The 19287-nt window shown below is 42.2% G+C and overlaps 1 protein-coding gene across 2 annotated transcripts in view; it reads right to left on the minus strand.

Annotated features, from left to right (window-relative positions):
* swap70b (switching B cell complex subunit SWAP70b) overlaps positions 1-19287 on the minus strand; it is a 70413-nt gene that overhangs the window by 12646 nt on the left and 38480 nt on the right. For both annotated transcript variants that reach the window (XM_030367175.1, XM_030367174.1), the window contains 4 exons: positions 8953-9060; positions 8536-8702; positions 5994-6192; positions 2670-2766 (listed from right to left, as the gene is read on the minus strand). In XM_030367175.1, coding sequence (XP_030223035.1) covers positions 2670-2766; positions 5994-6192; positions 8536-8702; positions 8953-9060 — 571 coding nt within the window. The remainder of the gene's footprint in view (positions 1-2669; positions 2767-5993; positions 6193-8535; positions 8703-8952; positions 9061-19287) is intronic.

Below are 19287 nucleotides of genomic sequence, written 5' to 3' on the forward strand. Positions count from 1 at the left end.
TAAACAAGAGGGGCTAGGGAAGGAAATTAACTGTGTGTTTAAGTTCAGAAGGGGCAAACGTATGGCTACACACAGCACTACAAAAGTCTTCAAGATTGAAAAAGAAAAATATTAGTTGCACAGCTGAACGCTGTATCACATCATAAGCTGGCTGATCTCAATTCACAACACGCATTCCATCCAATCTAGCCTACATCAGGCATTCTGACCAAAACTCATGCACTCCCCACCCAATTATTCCAGAATTCAAGCAAAGCAAGAATGACCAAAAAGACACTTTTTGTCAACAAGAGACTGACTCCACCGACTATCAATTGCAAGTTAAAACAGCCGACCATTTGAGTGCAAAAAAATACAAAAGACCTTGCCACAGCACCAGCAAATCTTCAGCAATAAATATCGCGTCTTACCTTTATTTATGTGGCAGTGGTCTGCATATGCATCCTGTGGTGTAGCCTACCACATCCATTTAGTTAAACAGGTTATTGCTCTGATACTTTCCATGGTACTAGCAACCTGGTCTGGTGCTTTTTACCTATTTTCAGGCTAAAATTACTTGGTGAATGATGCCTCATCATTGCATTGAGTATTATAAAAATAACTTCAAATAATTGACAGCTGAACGTTGGGAAGGCCCATACAAGTGAATGGAGTAGTCATCAGCATTGGGTAGAGCCGTGTAATAATCCATAATAATTCAACCTGAGTTGTTTTTTTTTTACAAGTGGTTGGTTGAGCATTTCCTATTATAGGCTACTGCTGTTTAGAATTAAAGTTTGTATCAAGAAAGAAAGACCCAGCGAGTGACGCTCTTATTTAAGCTCTCCTTGCTTGACTGCGATCTACCATCTAGAATTGATTACTCTGAATTTCATACATTGAATTTTGCAACTGACATTGGCATGTTGAATTTGGGGACGTTGAAAATATTTAAGTTGAATTATTTAACATTGAATATTTGATTATGTAAAGGTGAAAATGATTTGTTGATAATTGAAAGAGTTAAATTCATAGGCAAGAAATACAGATGCGTTTCTTCATTGATTAAATATTCAGTGCTTAATATTCAATGGCTTTTTATTTTCCAAATCTGATGACACAGATTTACTTTGTGACGACCCAGTTGGGTCTTTGACCCCGCCCCTGCTGTGTATGCCTGTGTTTCTCTCCCTCCTGATTAGGAGATTGTCGGCAGGTGTGGGATGGACCGGTGGCAGTATAAAGAGCCTGCCCAGACAGCAGGCGTGGCTTCTCCCTCCTCCCAGCATTGGCTTTCCTTTGTCTTCCTTTGTATTCACATGGACTGATATTTACATTACCTTTTTGGTTACTTACATTTATACTGACTTGCACCACACTTCTTATTGTTATGTTTATTATATAATAAATTACTTATTATTGTGAAAATAGCGTGGTCTCCCCGGTTCATGTTGCATGCATGGAGCCAGCATGTCACAACTTCCATACTATAGTAGCCTATAGTAGAATCTGCATTCAATTTATTTCAAATTGAATGCAGATTCTCACATAAACGGACATTGCTGTCATATTGTGGATGGTGATTACTTTCAAGCTTTCAAACCACGTAAATGTCACAACAAATTAAGAATAATTGAGCCACATATATATAAAAAATATATTACATATTATTCGATGATGGGAGATTCCACAACCTGTTGGAAATATACAGGTGCATCTAAATAAATTATCATATTGTGGAAAGGTTAATTAATTTCAGTAATTCAATATAAAACGTGAATCTTGTATATTAAATAGATTCATTACACCCAAAGTGAAATATTTCAACCCTTTATTTGTATAAATCTTGATGATTATGGCTTACAGCTCAAGAAAACACAAAATTCAGTATCTCAGTATCTTTTACAATATTCTAATTTACTTATTTAAATTAGAATATTGTACAAAATACAATATTGTAGACTCAAGATGTCAAACTCTAATCAGCTAATTACATCAAAATACCTGAAAAGGTTCCTGAGTTATTTAATGGTCTCTCACAACGCTCTCTTATTATTATTTTTTTGCATTTAGTATAAATTATTCTGAGTTACAGAATTTGGGCTTTTCATGAGCTGTAAACCATGATCGGCAAGATTAATACAAATAAAGTCTTGAAATATTAAACTTCTTGGTCAAATTAATCTATACAACATATAAATTAGACTATTTATTAGTTACTTTTTATTTTGACTAATTATTGAAATGATTGAATTTTTCCACAACATTCTATTCATTGAGATCCACGTGTATATTATAATCAAATAATTTTTTTTTTTAGCTAGCAACCAATCTACAGTACATTTAAGATAAATGATAATCGAATCTAAACCCCTTGTCACCAAGTAACTAAACAACAATACATTTTAAATAAATCATAATCTAATCTACTCCCCTCGTTACCTAGCAGCCAAATGCAACATGTTGAAAATGTACATAGTTATCTAATCCCTGAATGGTCCTGTATTTTTAACGGCACTTTTCCCAATTTACTACAGCTGTCTGAATTATATTATTATCAGAGATAAGTGTACTCCGACCTCAGATATGAAACCCTGGAATATGTTACCGTTGAATTATTTAAATCACTCAGACACATAAAAAGTCCCCCCCCCCCCCCCCCACACACACACACACACACACACACACACCTGGCTGGATGAGGCGTACGAGGCCCTCGTGTTCGGCCACCTTGTGCTTCCAGGTCCTCGTGTTGTTGGCGGCGTCCTCTAGCTTCTTCGTCACCGCCTTTAAGCAAAGTCATATTGGAACACGGACAGGATGTTTTGTTCCACTGGTGATAGTTCAGAACAGATATCAGTTTAGGCGTCCAATTTCCTTTCTCCATAAATTCAATAACGTGCATCGTTTCAAAAAAATCTAACATAAATTACAGCGGTTACAAAGGGAGTCTGAATGATGTCTGATTAATCAACTGGCAGAGGGCTTGTTGAAAGGGGAGAGAAAATAATGGGAACTGAATTGTTTGAGTCCGTTCATTCGGTTTTATATTAGTAAGTGTAGCATACCGATGAGCGGTAGGCTGTTGGGAACAGATTAGATGGCTCAGTCGTAGGATCGAATTGTTTTAAAGAACACAGAACACAGAGTGGGACATCGTGGATGTATTTTCTTACTTGTATGTTCTGCAACTTAAGTCTTAGAATTTATCTTTCCTTAAACCCGGTTTATGATGTTCAAGATGCATCGTCGGATTAAAGGGGTAGTTCGGAATTTTGGACATAGGGCCTAATTCCCAAGTTAGCCTTGGTGTTCTTTATCATTGGAGAAAGTTTTCAACACATTTCATTTAGTCCATCTTTTAGTTGCAGAGTTTGCTCGTGCTAGGGGGGTCATCCCTATGTTTCCCGGGTCCTATGTTCCCCGCTCGGGGAACATAGGACCCTTTTTAAAAAAAAAGGTCCTATGTTCCCTGTTTTTCCCAAAAAGGGTCCTATGTTCCCCTGTAGCCATACATACCGGGGAGCATAGGACCCTTTTTGGGAAAAGCGGGGAACATAGGACCCTTTTCTGGGAAAAGGGTCCTATGTTCCCCGCAATCTATCAATCTTTAAAAATATTTAAACCTTGACACGACATTCGCGTGATGACAGCCAATCGGCGTTCAACAGCGTGGCCACTGAGTGACATGTGTAACGTAACAGCCGATCAGCGTTCAACCGGCCAACTCAGTACAGTGCAGTGCGGGGTGAACTGCAGCATGGAGGAGAAAGTGATTGTTGCCGTTTGCGACTCCCGGAGTTCTTTATATAATAGTATATAATATAATATAATTGTATAATAATATCACGGCCAAAAGCTCTGTGCGCCTCTGGATGGCCGTGGCGCGGGGAGCTCTCGTAGGGATTGGGCTTCTCGGGGTTTGTTTACCGGCGTATGAATAGACTGCGTCAGGTTCTCCGACGTCTCTCCCTCTTCCACAAAAGGTAAAGACATGCAATGGTATCTCGGCCGGAATTTGGCAGTAATGGTGGAAAAAGTAACAGACTAACATAGAACTCTTTTTTTTTTTAAAAAGGGTCCTATGTTCCCAGGTCACATACATATCGGGGAACATAGGACCCTTTTTGGGAAAAGCGGGGAACATAAATCAACTTAGGATAGTTCTGTAATGGATATATTCCTATCTTAAGATAAGATAGGATTTCTTCCTAAGTTAAGTTAGGAAACCTCCTTCTGTAATACCAAAAACCCCTAAATGCCTTCCTATCTCAAGATAGGATAGGATTTCAGAGTTAGGAAGTTTCTGTAATGAGGCCCCTGGGGCCTCATTACAGAAGGTTACAGGAGGTTTCCTAACTTAACTTAGGAAGAAATCCTATCTTATCTTAAGATAGGAATTTAGCTATTACATAACTATCCTAAGTTAGGATCCCTAAGTTAGGTGGCCATACACCCTGTCCTAAATTCAAAATAACTGTCAATAAAAGAAGAAAATGGTAGCAGCACTGCTAGGTCTGTATGACAATGAAGACGAGGAACATCACAACAGAAATGTGATGGCTAAAAGGCAACCGAGACCGCATACTGATTTGTTACATTTGTATTTTAATTTCATTTTATTATTAAGACTTGAATTTGGTGGAAGAATTACTTTACTACTTTATTACTACCTCTTGTTCTCTGTACCAATACCCGCCATGTACTAGTGCTAGCTTGCCGTTATTAACAAAGATCCTCAACATTCTCTGTTAACGTTAAAAGTAACTCATTCTATCAATCTCACGCACACTCTGAGTGCAGAAACAGACATAACCTGACGATTGCCGATCGAAAAATCTGATTGAAAGAACAGTTAGGATTACCTAAATTAAGATAAGATAGGATGCCAAAAATAAGATAGGAAACTGCCAACAGGTTAGGGACTGCTTCTGTAATAGGAAATTAGGATTTTTCCTATCTTTGAGTCCCTAACTTAAATTAGGATGAGAAGTTAGGATTTTTTCTGTAATGAGGCCCCAGGCCCTATGTCCAAAATTCCGAACTACCCCTTTAAGACACCTAGATTATTAGATCGATAGTCGCATTAATCATGTATGTATACATTGAATCGGATTGAAATGCATCCAGTGAATGCGTGCTTCGATTACACCCCATTTACCAAAGGCTTAATTAAAATTACATGTTTTTCTAATTGTCGTGATCAACAAGGTTGTAAAGTAGTAACTTCGGGCACATCTGTCAAAATAAATGTTTTTTTCTTCCACAAAGACAAATGGGAACGCTATAAGTGCTACAAGCCAGGAAATTACGTCACAAGTGCAACTCGTGCGGATGGTGTACAATGGACACACTATTACTTGACGACCCCTGGTTTGGGAAACGTGTGCAGGAGAGTGAGATCTGATGAACCAGGGAGAGTGAGACACGCTGAACAGGGGAGAGTGAGACATGCTGAACAGGGGAAAGTGTGATATACTGAACGGGGAGAGTGAGACATGCTGAACAGGGGAGAGTGAGACACACTGAACAGGGGAGAGTGAGACACGCTGAACAGGGGAGAGTGAGACACGCTGAACAGGGGAGAGTGAGACACACTGAACAGGGGAGAGTAAGACATGCTGAACAGGGGAGAGTGAGACATGCTGAACAGGGGAGAGTGAGACATGCTGAACAGGGGAGAGTGAGACATGCTGAACCGGGGAGAGTGAGACATGCTGAACAGGGGAGAGTTAGACATGCTGAACAGGGGAGAGTGAGACATGCTGAACCGGGGAGAGTGAGACATGCTGAACAGGGGAGAATGAGGTTTGCTGAACAGCAGCCCTTCAAGGTTAACATAAAGTTCAAACTGAGCTGCAAAACTTAAGTCATTGGAAATAAAATAAATAGGAGGAAAAAAGCTAATGGGGTAATATTACAATTCTTGGACATGGTGTATCTCAGCCTATAGGGGCTGCCGAACTCAGCTGTTTAAGTACAGAAGGCCTGGTTCCCCGTGGTCCTCAGTGTACCTGATACTGCTCCAGCGCCCCCTGCCTCTCGCTCTCCAGGTGTTCCAGCTGCTGCATGGCGTCCTGCAGGGCGCTATCCTTGGCCCTCCTCTCCTTCTCCAGCTCCTTTTTCTCCGCCTCCGTCTCCGAGATTGCCCTCTGCTGCCGCAGGTGGATCTTCTCCAGCTCCTCCCTCTTTGTCGACTCCTCCTCCAGTAATCTGCACACACACACAGAATGAGCCCGTCCCCTGCTGTCACCATGGCTGTTTAGTTAATGGCTGCTGCGTAGGTTTGGATGTCTACTTGATCTCTGAAGATGTGTGAACCTTGCGGATCATCTCCAGAGTCTCCAGAGATGGTCTTGAGTTCCTGTGTGAAAGGCCTTAAAGATAATGGCAGACATGGACGACTGTTTCTGATTGAATGAAGAGGCTGCTATACATTTATCTACAAACATATCAATTACTTAACAGTTTTATAGGATTTCTGGTTAGACAATATTCTAAATTAGAAGAGTAAGAAGCAGAAAGGCAGATGGTTGGACGCACAAACAGAATAGGAGATGTAGTTCAGCTCTGCGTCTCCAGGGGGCGTAATAGTACAGGAAATAACAACTACATTTCTTCAGGAAGAGCTGTTACAAGATAACTCACTAGCTACTTATATAACTACTATTGGAATCATCTCTTTGTCTTCATGATAAGACCGCAGTAGAGAAAAACAGGTTGCTGACACAACAGCATCTGAGTCTGAGCTGAGGAACGCAGAGCTCAGCAGACAGGAAGGAACCGGGACCAAAGAGGAAGTAGGAGAGGCCCCTGCATGCTGGCTCTGATGACAACAGAGCCAACATTCAGGGGCTGGAGAACAGAGTAAATATGAATTGGAGCTCAGATATCCTGAGATCGTATTTGCAGGCTGTCAATTATGGAAAACCGCCAAAACCACAAATGTGGTTTGATAAACCACATTTGTGATCTTGTTTTGTTTGTTACAAATGACCTCCATGGTGTATTATACAGGGGAGGCTTCTCCAGTGTGGAGAGGGAGGAAGATTCTCCTTGACATTGTTGAGAATAAAAAATATAGATTGCCCAGACTACTGTAATGAATTAATGCCCTTAAATATGACTACCTTAATGTCTTTGTATATGTAATGTTTGTTTCCCTGGGTAGAGGGACATTAGCACCCCCTATCAACTATTGAAAATGACGCTTGAGGACGTTCCTCCCTCAGCCTCCACTGACTCCCATTCATTTCCTCGGTGTGGACGGTCGGTGAATAACATGGGGCTCAATAGACCTCTGAAGTATAAGTCCCGCCTCTGAGGCTCCTGGTTCCATGTTTAAATGTCTATGGAAAATAACATCTGGTATTGCAGCTGTTTAAGCGGGCTGTGGACGGGTCCCTCGATTCATAGAGCCCAGAAGTGGATATCTCTGTTCACTCCAATACAGTTGGGGAACAGGAATGTGTCTCCGCAAAAGAAATCTGGATATCAATCAAAGGCTCATAATTATCTTTATATCATGTACTAATAAAATGAGGAGGAGTGGACAGCTGAAAGGAGTCGGTAGTGATACATGCCGGCCCGGCATAATAATTGTTAAATACTAATTGTTGTCCTGATGGCAGGAGGGGTGTAATTTAAAGATCACATATAGAGAATCATCGGGGGGTTATTAACTTATACTTCCATTGTCGGCAAACAATGCAACTGTGCTCGCTCAGACCTCTCGCTGATGAATTTTGATGATGCTACAATGCTAACAATGCTAACAATGCTAGTTAACGAGAATATTTCATGCATCCGGCACGTCATGCACGAGGGAGTGGCTAGGCGCCCATGATGCAGAAGAATATCTCTCCTTGATGTTCCTCTGCGCCATTGAGCAGTTTACATAGGAATGAATGGGCGGCCATTTTTCAGTCCGCTGTCCATTCTTTAATAGGTCCATGGGCGGGAGTTGTTCGCAACCATTCACAACCTAACGTGATTGACATTTCACACGTGAATAGACGAGCAGAGTTGGTGCAACCTCCTCCGTAGGCGGGCTCTGGTGCCATTTCAGTGAAGACAAACCAAGAAACATTGCCGTTGCTATGCAACTTTGACTGGGAGAGTCGTGACGCCTTAAGTCGGCGCAGATCCGCGTTAGCATAATGCTTCTTCATATTAGTTAACTACTTGACTAATTGGCTTTGCATCCTTTCCTTCTCTCCTTGTATTCCAAGACATGCTGCCCACCAGCTTTCAAAGTACAATGCTGCCACTGGTGGATTTGTATCAATTCACATAATTATCCCTCCCTGCTATTTTGTAGTTCACCAAAACACCCTGAAACAACTTGAGTCTCACATAGTTATGCCACCATACGCCACTAACAGTGCAAGCAGGCCAATGGCAACCAAGTGTGTAGTCCTTCCCATGTGTGTTTGGATGTGACGAGTATGTGTGTGTGCGCGTGCGTGTGTGCGTGTGTGCATGTGACCGGGTGAGTGTATGTGTGTGTGACCGTGTGTGTGTGTGTGTGTGTGTGTGACCGTGTGTGTGACTGACCGCGCCTGCAGCCGGCGCACCGTCTCCTCGTCCTGGCGTGCCGCCCTCTCCTCCTCCAGCGCGTCCTCCAGCCGGTGGTACATGTCCTCCAGCTCCCGCACCCGCTGCAGGTACTGCTCCAGCTCGCTGGACTTCAGGGCCACCTGCTCCTCCATCTGCTGCCGCACCTGGGGACGCACGCAGAGGAAAGATGAAGGTGACAGGGTGGGTGTGAGGCCGTAGCCTCCATGAGCCGCTGAGACCCCCCTCATGTGTTCACGCTGATGACAGGGTGGGTGTGAGGCCGTATCCTCCATGAGCCCCCTGAGACCCCCCTCATGTGTTCACGCTGATGACAGGGTGGGTGTGAGGCCGTATCCTCCCTGAGCCCCCTGAGACCCCCCTCATGTGTTCACGCTGATGACGGGGTGAGCGTACCGTCTTCTCTCTCTCCAGGTCGGTCCGGTAGCGGTCTTGGAGCTCTGTCTGGGTCTGCAGCCGCCGCCGCTCCTCCTCCGCCGCTCTGGCCGCCGCCTCCTCCAGGGCCTGGCCAATAGCAAGCAGGCAGGAGATATGTTAGCCAATAGGAAAAGACCCTGCAGACTATTTTCAAATAAACATATTGACATTTACACAATTTTCAGGCACATAAGTAGAAAAAAGCAGAGCGCTAAAAGCACCTTTAAACCCTGACCAGGAAAATTTGTGTTTATACACTTAAATTATACATACATCATACACGTCATAGGAATGAACTGTAAAGTACAGTGTTTTTTGGGGTGTTTTCTGACACCAGAGTCCCTTTGGGCGCAGGACCGTATAAACACAATGCGGTGTCCCTGGGAAATATATCTCAACTATACGCCCGCCCCCCCAGAAGATATCAGACATAAGCAAGGGGATTTTTCAAATGTAATTTACTAACGTGGCCAACTACCTACATGTAGGCATATGATCAGTGAACAATATATTCAAATGAAATGTGTATCAATTCAAAATGTGTATCAATTCAAAAAGAACAGCACTCAATTCAAAATGTCAAAATCGACTTTCGTTATTTGACCCTTTAGGTATCCTCCTCACAGAGGCGGAGTGGCCGTCGGGACGATCGGGAGATTTCCCGGTCGGCCGGCCGGCCAGCGAGGTCAGGTGGACCGGCCCGCAATTGTGTAGCGGCCTGCGACGTCCGTTGGACTGGCCCACAGTTGTGAGCGGCCGCGAAGCGTCTGCAAGCCGGCCCTGAGCATAATTTATTCCCCGTCAAGACGGCGTGAAAATCCCCAAAATAAACAAAATATGTCTTGAGAACATCCAACCAATATTTATACCACTTGCTTACTCTCTATGTCTCATTTATGGTTCCACACAGAGCAGAACTGTGGCCTATTTTACACATTTTTATTTTCTTAATTATAATTATATCATTCATTTTTACCGATTTTTTTTTATTACTGAAAAAACAAACAAAAAAAAAACCGTTGTTGGCGGGGGGGGGGGGGGGTGGGAAGGGCCGGACCGGGGAGGATTCTCCCGGTGGCTATTAGGGTCCCACTCCGCCCCATATAGGCAAGTAACTCCTTCAATATCTCAAACGGCAATATGATAAATGAGTAATGATTGGACTTTCAACAATTTCAAATGAATAATATTAAGAACATATATATATTTATTTCTTTTATTTTTTCAGGTGGTGCCCCCCCTCAACTGGTTGTTAATGGTTGGTGCCCCTGGGCACGGGCCCAAGTGCCCTTATGGATGATCCGGCCCTGTTTGGGCGTGACTTAAAGGTTTGCTGAGGTCAGCAAACTCTGGATGAACGATGAACCAGAGGCCGCAAAACCTTTCATTCAATCAACACACCATCTCATGAACAGACTTGTTTTGTGCTTTTGTAATCAAAGCGACCTGGTCCAATATGTTCGTCTGTGGATATATTATATGATGTATAAATATATATATATATGGACGGGATTGAAGCTCAGCTTGTTTTTAAATCCCTCAGTGGCATGTTGGTCCATGTGTAGTAGAGACGTCTTTAGATAGAGACTCACTAACCACAGACTCTTGTTACCAGTCTTAGCCTGTCGCTTTTTATTCATTAGTTCTTGGTGATGGAAATGGACAATCCAGTCATGATCCTACTGCTGATAAGCAAAACCACGTTTCATTGGAACAAACTGTTCTTGTATATTTGTGTGTGTGTGTATATATAATATATAAACTAGGCACAAAAAGTAAGGAAATTTGTGTTTGGTTGATTCTTTCGTTGTTGTAACAATGCTTCTTGCCAATAAGTCTTATACCGTTGGAAAGCCTGAAGCCTTCCCTTTTAAATGGTACCACATGTGTAAGGAAGATGCATTTGTGGGATGAGTAGCAGAGCTGAGTAGGTAGGTTGCGCCCAAGAAAAATATGCAATCTTCTCTGCCAATGCCAAACAGCCAACTCTGCCATTGACTCTTGTTTGGTGTTTGGTGTATTGGATGATTGAAGTTTGAAGAAACAAGACATATTGGCAATTTATGTTGAGTGATGAGTCAAGATTCTGCCTATGGCATTTTGATCGTAGGGTCAATGTGTGGAGAAGATGCAGAGAACTCTATGTTGATTGCTGCACCGATAGAGTAACATATTATGGTGGAGGCAGTGTGATGGTGTGGGGCGGCATCTGCCTCACTGGAAAAACATGGCTTGTAATCATTGGAGGCAATCTCAATGCAGAGATATCAAGATGATATTCCTTAACCGGTGGCAATCCCATACCTCCACAGTCTGGGACTGAACATTGAGGCAAGGCAATATGAGGCTTACATGAGAGCTTCTCATCAAGCCACAGCCCAAGATATTTATATTCATCAACTCTCTCTATAAGAGAGTCATCATCAATAAAAATACGAAGTTTCATAAAATCAACATCAAGCTCTTAAAAAAAACTTTTACGCAAGTTAAGGACTTGTTTAAGGTCAGAGAGAGTGTCCTGTAGTAAGTTTAAAGAAAGCTGCAAGTTAGGCCTAAATTTTTTTTTTGTTTGGTTCCGGTTTCCGACCGACCCTGTCAATTTATGTGTTTTTTTTATGTAATTACGATTTGGTACAGCAACTCTATAATTACGTTTTGGTACAGCACCTCTTCATTCTGTACAAGGATGAGCGAATTTTCTCGTTTTTAAATGAAAACAACCTACCTATCATTCGCTGCCGCTGGAAAAAATAAAATAAAAAAATAAAATAAATACCCTACCTACCCATGACCTCAACTGACAACCAACAGGAACTAAACTTTTTTTTTTTTTAGGCCTTATCAGTAGCAGCCTGGGGGGTATCTGCAGTATTGCAGAGAATAGTATCATCTTCGTACAGATGGGCGAGGCAACCAGTTACAGAAGAGACCAGGGGTCTCATTTATAGAACTGTGAGTGGGATCGTTACTAAAAGTGTACGTACGCCCAAAAGCCAAGTTTTGCGTGCGCCAAAAAATATTCAGACTTATAAAAGCCTGCGTACGCACACCTCTAAGCAATCTTTGCTTTATAAATCACAGAGTGCCTTCAAGTGTGTGCAGCTGAATCAGCTTCACGTTCCGCCCTGTACACGCCTTTTTATCCATAAATGGTCAATGCAAACGACCTCATGAATGTGCATATAAAACGGACTCAGATGCAAGTATTATGTCTTGTCGGAAACAATGGCACAAGGACTGAGAAAAGCAAAAAAGCGAAATTTCTCGGAGGTTGAAGTGGAGACACGTGTGGGTGAGGTGGAGGCCCAAAAAGTAGTTTTGTTCAGCGGTCACGGGACTGGGATCACTAACAAAAAAAAACAGAGTGAGTGGCAACATGTTGCTGCAGCAGTGAACTCTGTCAGTGGCACGGAGCGCACAGTCCCAGAATTATAAAAGAAGTGGTCTGACATAAAGGTACATATTTTTATGTACCAATAAATCGTTATGGTCCCTGAAGACCCTCTCCCTCCGAATCCTGCAATTTGCATGGTCCTCCAGCAGTGCCAGCAGTGCCATGGTGCAGCATTATGCACAGGGCTCACCGCTGTATTTATAGGGTTACGGTAATAAGACTGACCGAGAACACCTTGGATAATCAGTTTGTAATCCCCCACGTAAAATGTTCTTCAACATAACCCCTTTTTAATGCCTGATTTGTCATGAAAAGCATCAAGAGGAACGGACAATAATATAACGATTGTGATGAGGAGTATGTGGCTTGGTTTACCCAACTTGGGATTTAATTGACATTTGATTATGTGTTTACAGTGTCACATAAAAATATTATGTTATTGTCACATGTTGGACAGATGTTTTATTCCATGCAGTCGCGCCGTCAGTGGACCGTATGGAGTGACGGGATTAAATATAGATTCTTTTTTTTCATTTTGATTCTAAGGAGATGTTTCTGGAGTTATAACTGAGAAATAACGCAGTTGACTTCAATTATTCTGATTACATAGATTTAATGCATGATACGGGTTGAAATTAAATTTATGAAGGGCGATGATAAAACATAATCTTTCTTCTCACTCTACATTTCTTCTGTCTGACTTCAGTTCACCACCACACCGTCAGCGTCGCCAATTCTCCTTTTCCTCCAAACCATGCGTACGCATGGGTCAGAGTTTGCTTAGGGCTGTGCACATTCTCCCGCGAAGTTAGTTTTTTATAGATCACAACCTTGGCGTGGAAAGTCACGTACGCCACTTTCAGCCCCGTTTTGTGCGTACGCAACCGTTATAAATGAGACCCCAGCTCATTAATATAGATAATAAAAAGTACAGGACCCAATACAGAGCCTTGAGGAACACCTTTTGTTAAAGATAGGTTGTCATTAAACCACGCAGAAGCACCTGTATCCAAGCCTACGTTGTTGGTTACAAGTGTGATAGCAGTGATGTTTCTATGGTTAGGTCTGAAACCGGATTGGTGAGGACTAAGAATAGAGTGGCTTGACAAGACACACTTGAATTGAGAGTTGACTAAGGTCTCAAGTACTTTGGCCAGGCATGGAAGTGTAGAGATCGGACGATAGTTATCCAGATTCTCCTAACCCTTGTGCAATGGAGTGACACGTGCAGATTTCCAGACCAGCGGAAATAAGCCCGGAGGAATGGAACGATAAAAAAATTAAGACAGTGGCTCACTGATAGTTGGAGCAGCAAATTTGACCAAAAAGGAGTCTAAGTGATCTTCACCAATCTATGACTTAGGGTCTGTAGATTGTACGGTTCTGAGGACCTTAGTAGATGTAAATGGCTGAAAGGAGAAATGCGAGACACGGTCCAGGGGGTGACCAACATTAAATAAATGACCAGCTTCAGAGACCTCAGAGGGGGAGGGACCAGGAAACAGCTTATCCAATAAATGACGAGCTTCAGAGAAGTGTTTATAAAAGGCAAGTCTAATCATTTGGATCAGAGATCGCACATTCATTTATTTCAATATTGAGGGGCAGAGCACTAGAGGCCGATTTTTTGTCATGTTGATTTATGGTATAAGATTTATGCCAAAAAGCATTGTTACAACAACGAGATTATCTACCAGACTCAAATGTCCTTACTTTTTGTGTTTATATATATATATCCTACCTAGTTTATATATATATCAGTCGAGGCTTCTGCAGTGAGGAGAGGGAGGAAGATCCTCCTGAACATTGTTGAGAATAAAAAATGTAGATTGCCCAGAATACTCTAATAATGAATGAATGCCCTTAAATATTACTACTTGAATGCTTCTGTATGTAATGTTTGTTTCCCTGGGTAAAGGGATATTAGCACCCCCTATCGCCTATTAACAATAGCCTCCGTTAACTCCCATTAATTTCCCCGAAAGTGTTGGCGGCCGGTGAATAACATGGGGCTCAAAGGGATAGAGGAGGAAAGTCCTCCTCTGAGTGGGTGTGACTAGCTAAGGGATCTGGATCCAACCTACCTCTGTTCATAGCGCATTGCTGTGCTATGAACCTAGGAGCCCTGGCTGTGGAGCAGCCCGGAGGGAGGGGTTATGCCCTCAAGTCTAGGCTTCAGGGACCAACAAACCCGCTCAGTCGTATGCCACATTTCCACCGAGCGGTGCGCTACTGTTCGCTTATATATCACCCTGCGGCCGGGATGCGGAGCCCGCGGCCGAGCTGTGGAGCCCGCAAGGAGGATTTACTTGAGCTATAAATGAAGTCCCTCAATCTTAATTGGCTTAACACCATGACCAACATTCTGAAATACCCATTAACATCCACATTTGCCTCAAACAATGTTAGGCTTACACAGGCGCGTCGTTAGCAATTGAAAACATCCGGGGCTTTTCCCGGGGGGGAGCACCGTCCTGACTCCTGCGTAATTAATTAATTAATTAATTAATATATCGATTAATTAATTAAGGGCGCCCCCAACACATATGTCGCCTATGCCGAGCGCCAGGGCAAAAATAAGACATTACAATAGCCTATATAGCCTGCGTGCACCTACCCGATGTCAAGAAGCCATCGCTGCTCCGACGGACCTTTCTCCCCCAGCCAGGCAACGGCAAGTAAGTAGTGGTCTGCTTTATGTTTCATTTTTAAGTTATTACTTATTGTCAGTGTAGGTTTAATGTTACAGATAAAAACATGCTTTATATTTAGTCAGCATTTCAGAGTTCTAATGTTTTCCCGGAATATGCATTCCTAAACTGTTCACGTCAAGTTCTCTTTAAGATCGCATGAGATGATATGTGCTATCGCGCGACCTGTAACCAGGAAGTAAACACTCACTTGCATGAAATGATATGCGCTATCGCGCGACGTGTAACCAGGATGTAGATTTAAATAATGAAAAAATAATCTTCCCAGACTGTTTCTGTTACTTGCTTATGCTGTATGCAAGTTGTTTAAGAAGCGTATCTCCATATAAATCTGAGCTGTACATGAATCTGTTAATCAAGTCTCATTTCGACTCCTTCCTCCACTTCACTATTCATGTTCTGTTGCTTGCAGTTAACTACAGCCGCCCTTCCTGGGTAACACCACCACCAATCCCTGGTCATCCATTGAAGCCATCTCTCTCACTCTGCACAGTCACACTGTTGCCGCTTCATTCTCATCGTCTCATAATCTCATTATTATGGCTGCTGTGGATGCTTTAAAAAATAAACATTTTTCTCTTAGGTAAAATCAAACCAGTGGGATGTTAGATTGAAAACCTCCAAAGCAATGTATTAAAAATTGAAAGACAGTCCTATGTGAAGTTTCTTTTTTGGGGATTTTCAAAATGAGGTACCAGAATGGATTGTCAACCCACTGTTTCTCAACCCTCTCCGATTATTACTATGAGTAGTAGTATTGCATGCATACAGTACTCACATCAGCGCCACAGTAAGCCTATAGAGGCTGCAACCATTTGCTTCTCAAAAGATTGTAGTGTTTTAGAATGAACAACCACTAGAGAGACAAGACAAGACTAATTTTGATTGACAAGTTGGCTAGATTTATATATGTATTTATATTATTTTTTTATTTATAAGAACGAAAGAAAATTGTGTAATGAAAGAATAAAACAATGATTGATTCATTTTTGTTTGAATAACATCTTGCTCCCGCGGCCAGTGCCAGCGCCGGCATTGCAAGGGGAGTGATATTACGTACATTTGCAGGAGGCGGGATAAGTGCGGCCGCTGTCACTCAGGTTTGTTTTGGTTTGACGCAGACAGCATGGAGGCAGAACAGACCGCAGAAGTCAACGCGATCGTCTTCAATGTTGCTGCAACGATGCAGCATATATTCAGAAGAGCAGCCAGTACTTACGTGTATGAAAGCAGCTATATATATATACATACATGTATATATATGTATATATATACATATTTTAATTTTATTTTTTTACGGCAGAGATCCGGGGCTGATCCCAAAAGATCCGGGGCTATAGCCCCGAATGCCCAGGTCTAACGACGCGCCTGGGCTTACAGCTCATGTAAATATTTGTGAAATAAGGTTCCTGTTGTTCTTTTAATTGTTTGTTTCTCTGACCATTCTGTTCGATATTGTGGAAAGGATGTTAGTGAATGATTCAGAGCATGATGCATTTTAAACGGCATCACCTTTGGTCTTGTGTCTTCATTTTTCTTAAAACAATTGTAGCTGAAAATATACATAGCCAAATTACAACCAATAGCTTCAGTCATTGAGGGCCCAAGATAGGCCCAATGCTAGGCCCAGATTTTTTTTATTTAGTTTTACAAATCAAGAGTAGGCCTGATTTGACTAATTGGCTTTGCATCCTTTCCTTTTGTCCTGGTAGTCCAAGACATGCTGCCCACCAGCTTTCAAAGTACAATGCTGCCACTGGTGGATTTGTATCAATTCACATAATTATCCCTCCCTGCTATTTTGTAGTTCACCAAAACACCCTGAAACAACTTGAGTCTCTTATGCCACCCTACGCCACTAACAGTGCCAGCAGGCCAATGGCAACCAATGGCGCAGTCCTTCCTCCCTCACTTTAAAAACCACCAGCCGCCACTGATATATATCAAATCAAATCATCACAAACACACACAAACATAAACACACACAAAATGTTTGCTAATTTGACAAGATTCCACCCTTCAAAGGATTGAATCCAAAACACAAATGATCACGTCAACCACAAAAATATATATAAAAACCTAATTCTAATCTACTCTTTAATCTTTTTCTCATTCATTTGAAAAAAAAATGTCTTCGTTCTTCCTTTATGGCGTTATAGGGATTAATGTAAATAACTCAGGAAGTAGGAGGGTAGTTAGTAGTGGTAGTTAATTTTCCAGTAAAACATGAAAGTAAAGTTGTTTTTAAAGCATAATCAAACCCGAGATCAAGTTGGGTGAACCAAAATACATCAATCATTTTGGAGCACCATGGCTGAGGAGGTTTAACCTCAGGAACACAGAATCCTTTCCCTGGATCCTCTCCTGCCTTCTTCATGATCTCCCAGTGCCCATTAGAAAGTTATATACTGATATTAGTTTGCATGCCGGACTATAGAGGATCTGGTTTTAAAGGAAGTTAAAGAAAGAACAGCCGACTGTGACTCACTATGTTAAAGTCATAGAGCTGGCAGGGAAAAATTGTTCAACACTTTAACCACACAGCTAAAAGTGTGGACTGTGGGGTGACGATTTCCAGTTCCTCCTAACGACTAACTGACATTTGTTCCTTTTGATAGTTTGTGTTAAATAACTTCTGCTTATGCTAGTAGCCTCCCTCCACTGGCGTTGCAGAGCCAATCTGTTTTTAACATTCTAACCAGACCTTTGACCTTGAACCTCAGTTGGACCAAATGTTCTTTTGGCCGGGCGGTACATCCTGATAACATACAACCTCTTTTATCACCAACGTGTGAGCGCTAAGCAGACATCAGTGCAGGACAGTGTGTGAGCACGGTGTGTGAACAGAAACAGCACCACACTCACAGAGACAGTCTCTCTGACTGCTTTGTGTCTGCTGTGTGTATGTTTGTTAGTGTGTTTATGTTTCTGCTAGTTCTTCTAGTTGTGCTCGTGCCAAGAGTGTTGTGCGACAGTGACTTGCAGCTCAACAGAACACTGTTGTGTGTTTCTCATGCTTTCAGGACAAGTCATGTGACAAAAAGAGATTGTTACGGGGGTGAAACCAGTATATGTACTCATCTGCATATACGCTATGGATGTCAGTCCTTTGTGTGTGTGTGAGCCGTTTGTGCTATAGTGTGTTCATGCCATAGTGTGTGCCATTGTATTTTGTAGAGGCTGAAGTATGACCAGACGGTAAACGTTTTAACACTGCCAATTATCCCTGTCTTATGCACGCCTTTTTCCCGGCATGGTTCGCACGTTTACACTGCCCGAGGTAAGTCCCCTTCCCGGGTGGGTAAATTGATTTGACCCTCCCGGACCGTACACACATTGGCGGTTTCTTTCTGATGTAAATGCGACTAGACGGCTCTGCGGTTCCAGGGGCGTGACTTGGGTTGTGTTGTCTAGACAGATACACTACAGCAATATCAACATGAGTAGTTCTAACTGGAGAGACAGTGAAATCCATGTGAGAGAAGGTGATGCAGTCGAATTAAATGAAGACGGGAAAAGATGGTGCGATCTACAAGAAAGACGTTTTTTATCCTCTGGATAAAAAACAAGTGGTCAGAAAATGTTGGCGTTTTTGCACTTGGAAATAGTTAATCCCGTTTTTATCCTACACTCAGATGCATACTAATTCTTGCATACGATTAAAAAATTAGAACATTTGTTGAATGCAAACTATTCTAAAGAGGTCTACTCTCTACTGCCTGTGTAAAACCCTCGGTTTTACACAGGCAAGGCAGTGAAATTGCCGGGCTTGCCAAGCCGTGGCTTGGCTGTGTAAAGAATTGTTTAAGTTGTTTTTATAAAGAAAACAGACTGTTTGTGTTTGAATCTAACTGAACCACGAGCTGTGTGTCATTCCTGATGGATACCCCGTTTCTTTTCTGACAGGGACATTGTTGTGATATGATAGAATTATATAAGAATTACTTACAACCCATTAAACCTTAAATCTGATGCAACGTTTCAGTTTGAAACAAGATGAGGAACATGTTACCCTCCAACATTTGATCATCCACACTACACACTACGCAACATTACACTATGCACAACGCACAACACTAGTAACACACTACACACACAATACAAACAACGCACAACACTACACAGACACTACACACACGCTACACAAAACACACCACACACCCACACACAAACTACACACCAACACAAACTACTACGGGTCTATAAATG

The sequence above is a fragment of the Gadus morhua genome, chromosome 9, assembly GCF_902167405.1.
Source record: "Gadus morhua chromosome 9, gadMor3.0, whole genome shotgun sequence".
NCBI classification, from domain to species: Eukaryota; Metazoa; Chordata; class Actinopteri; order Gadiformes; family Gadidae; genus Gadus; species Gadus morhua.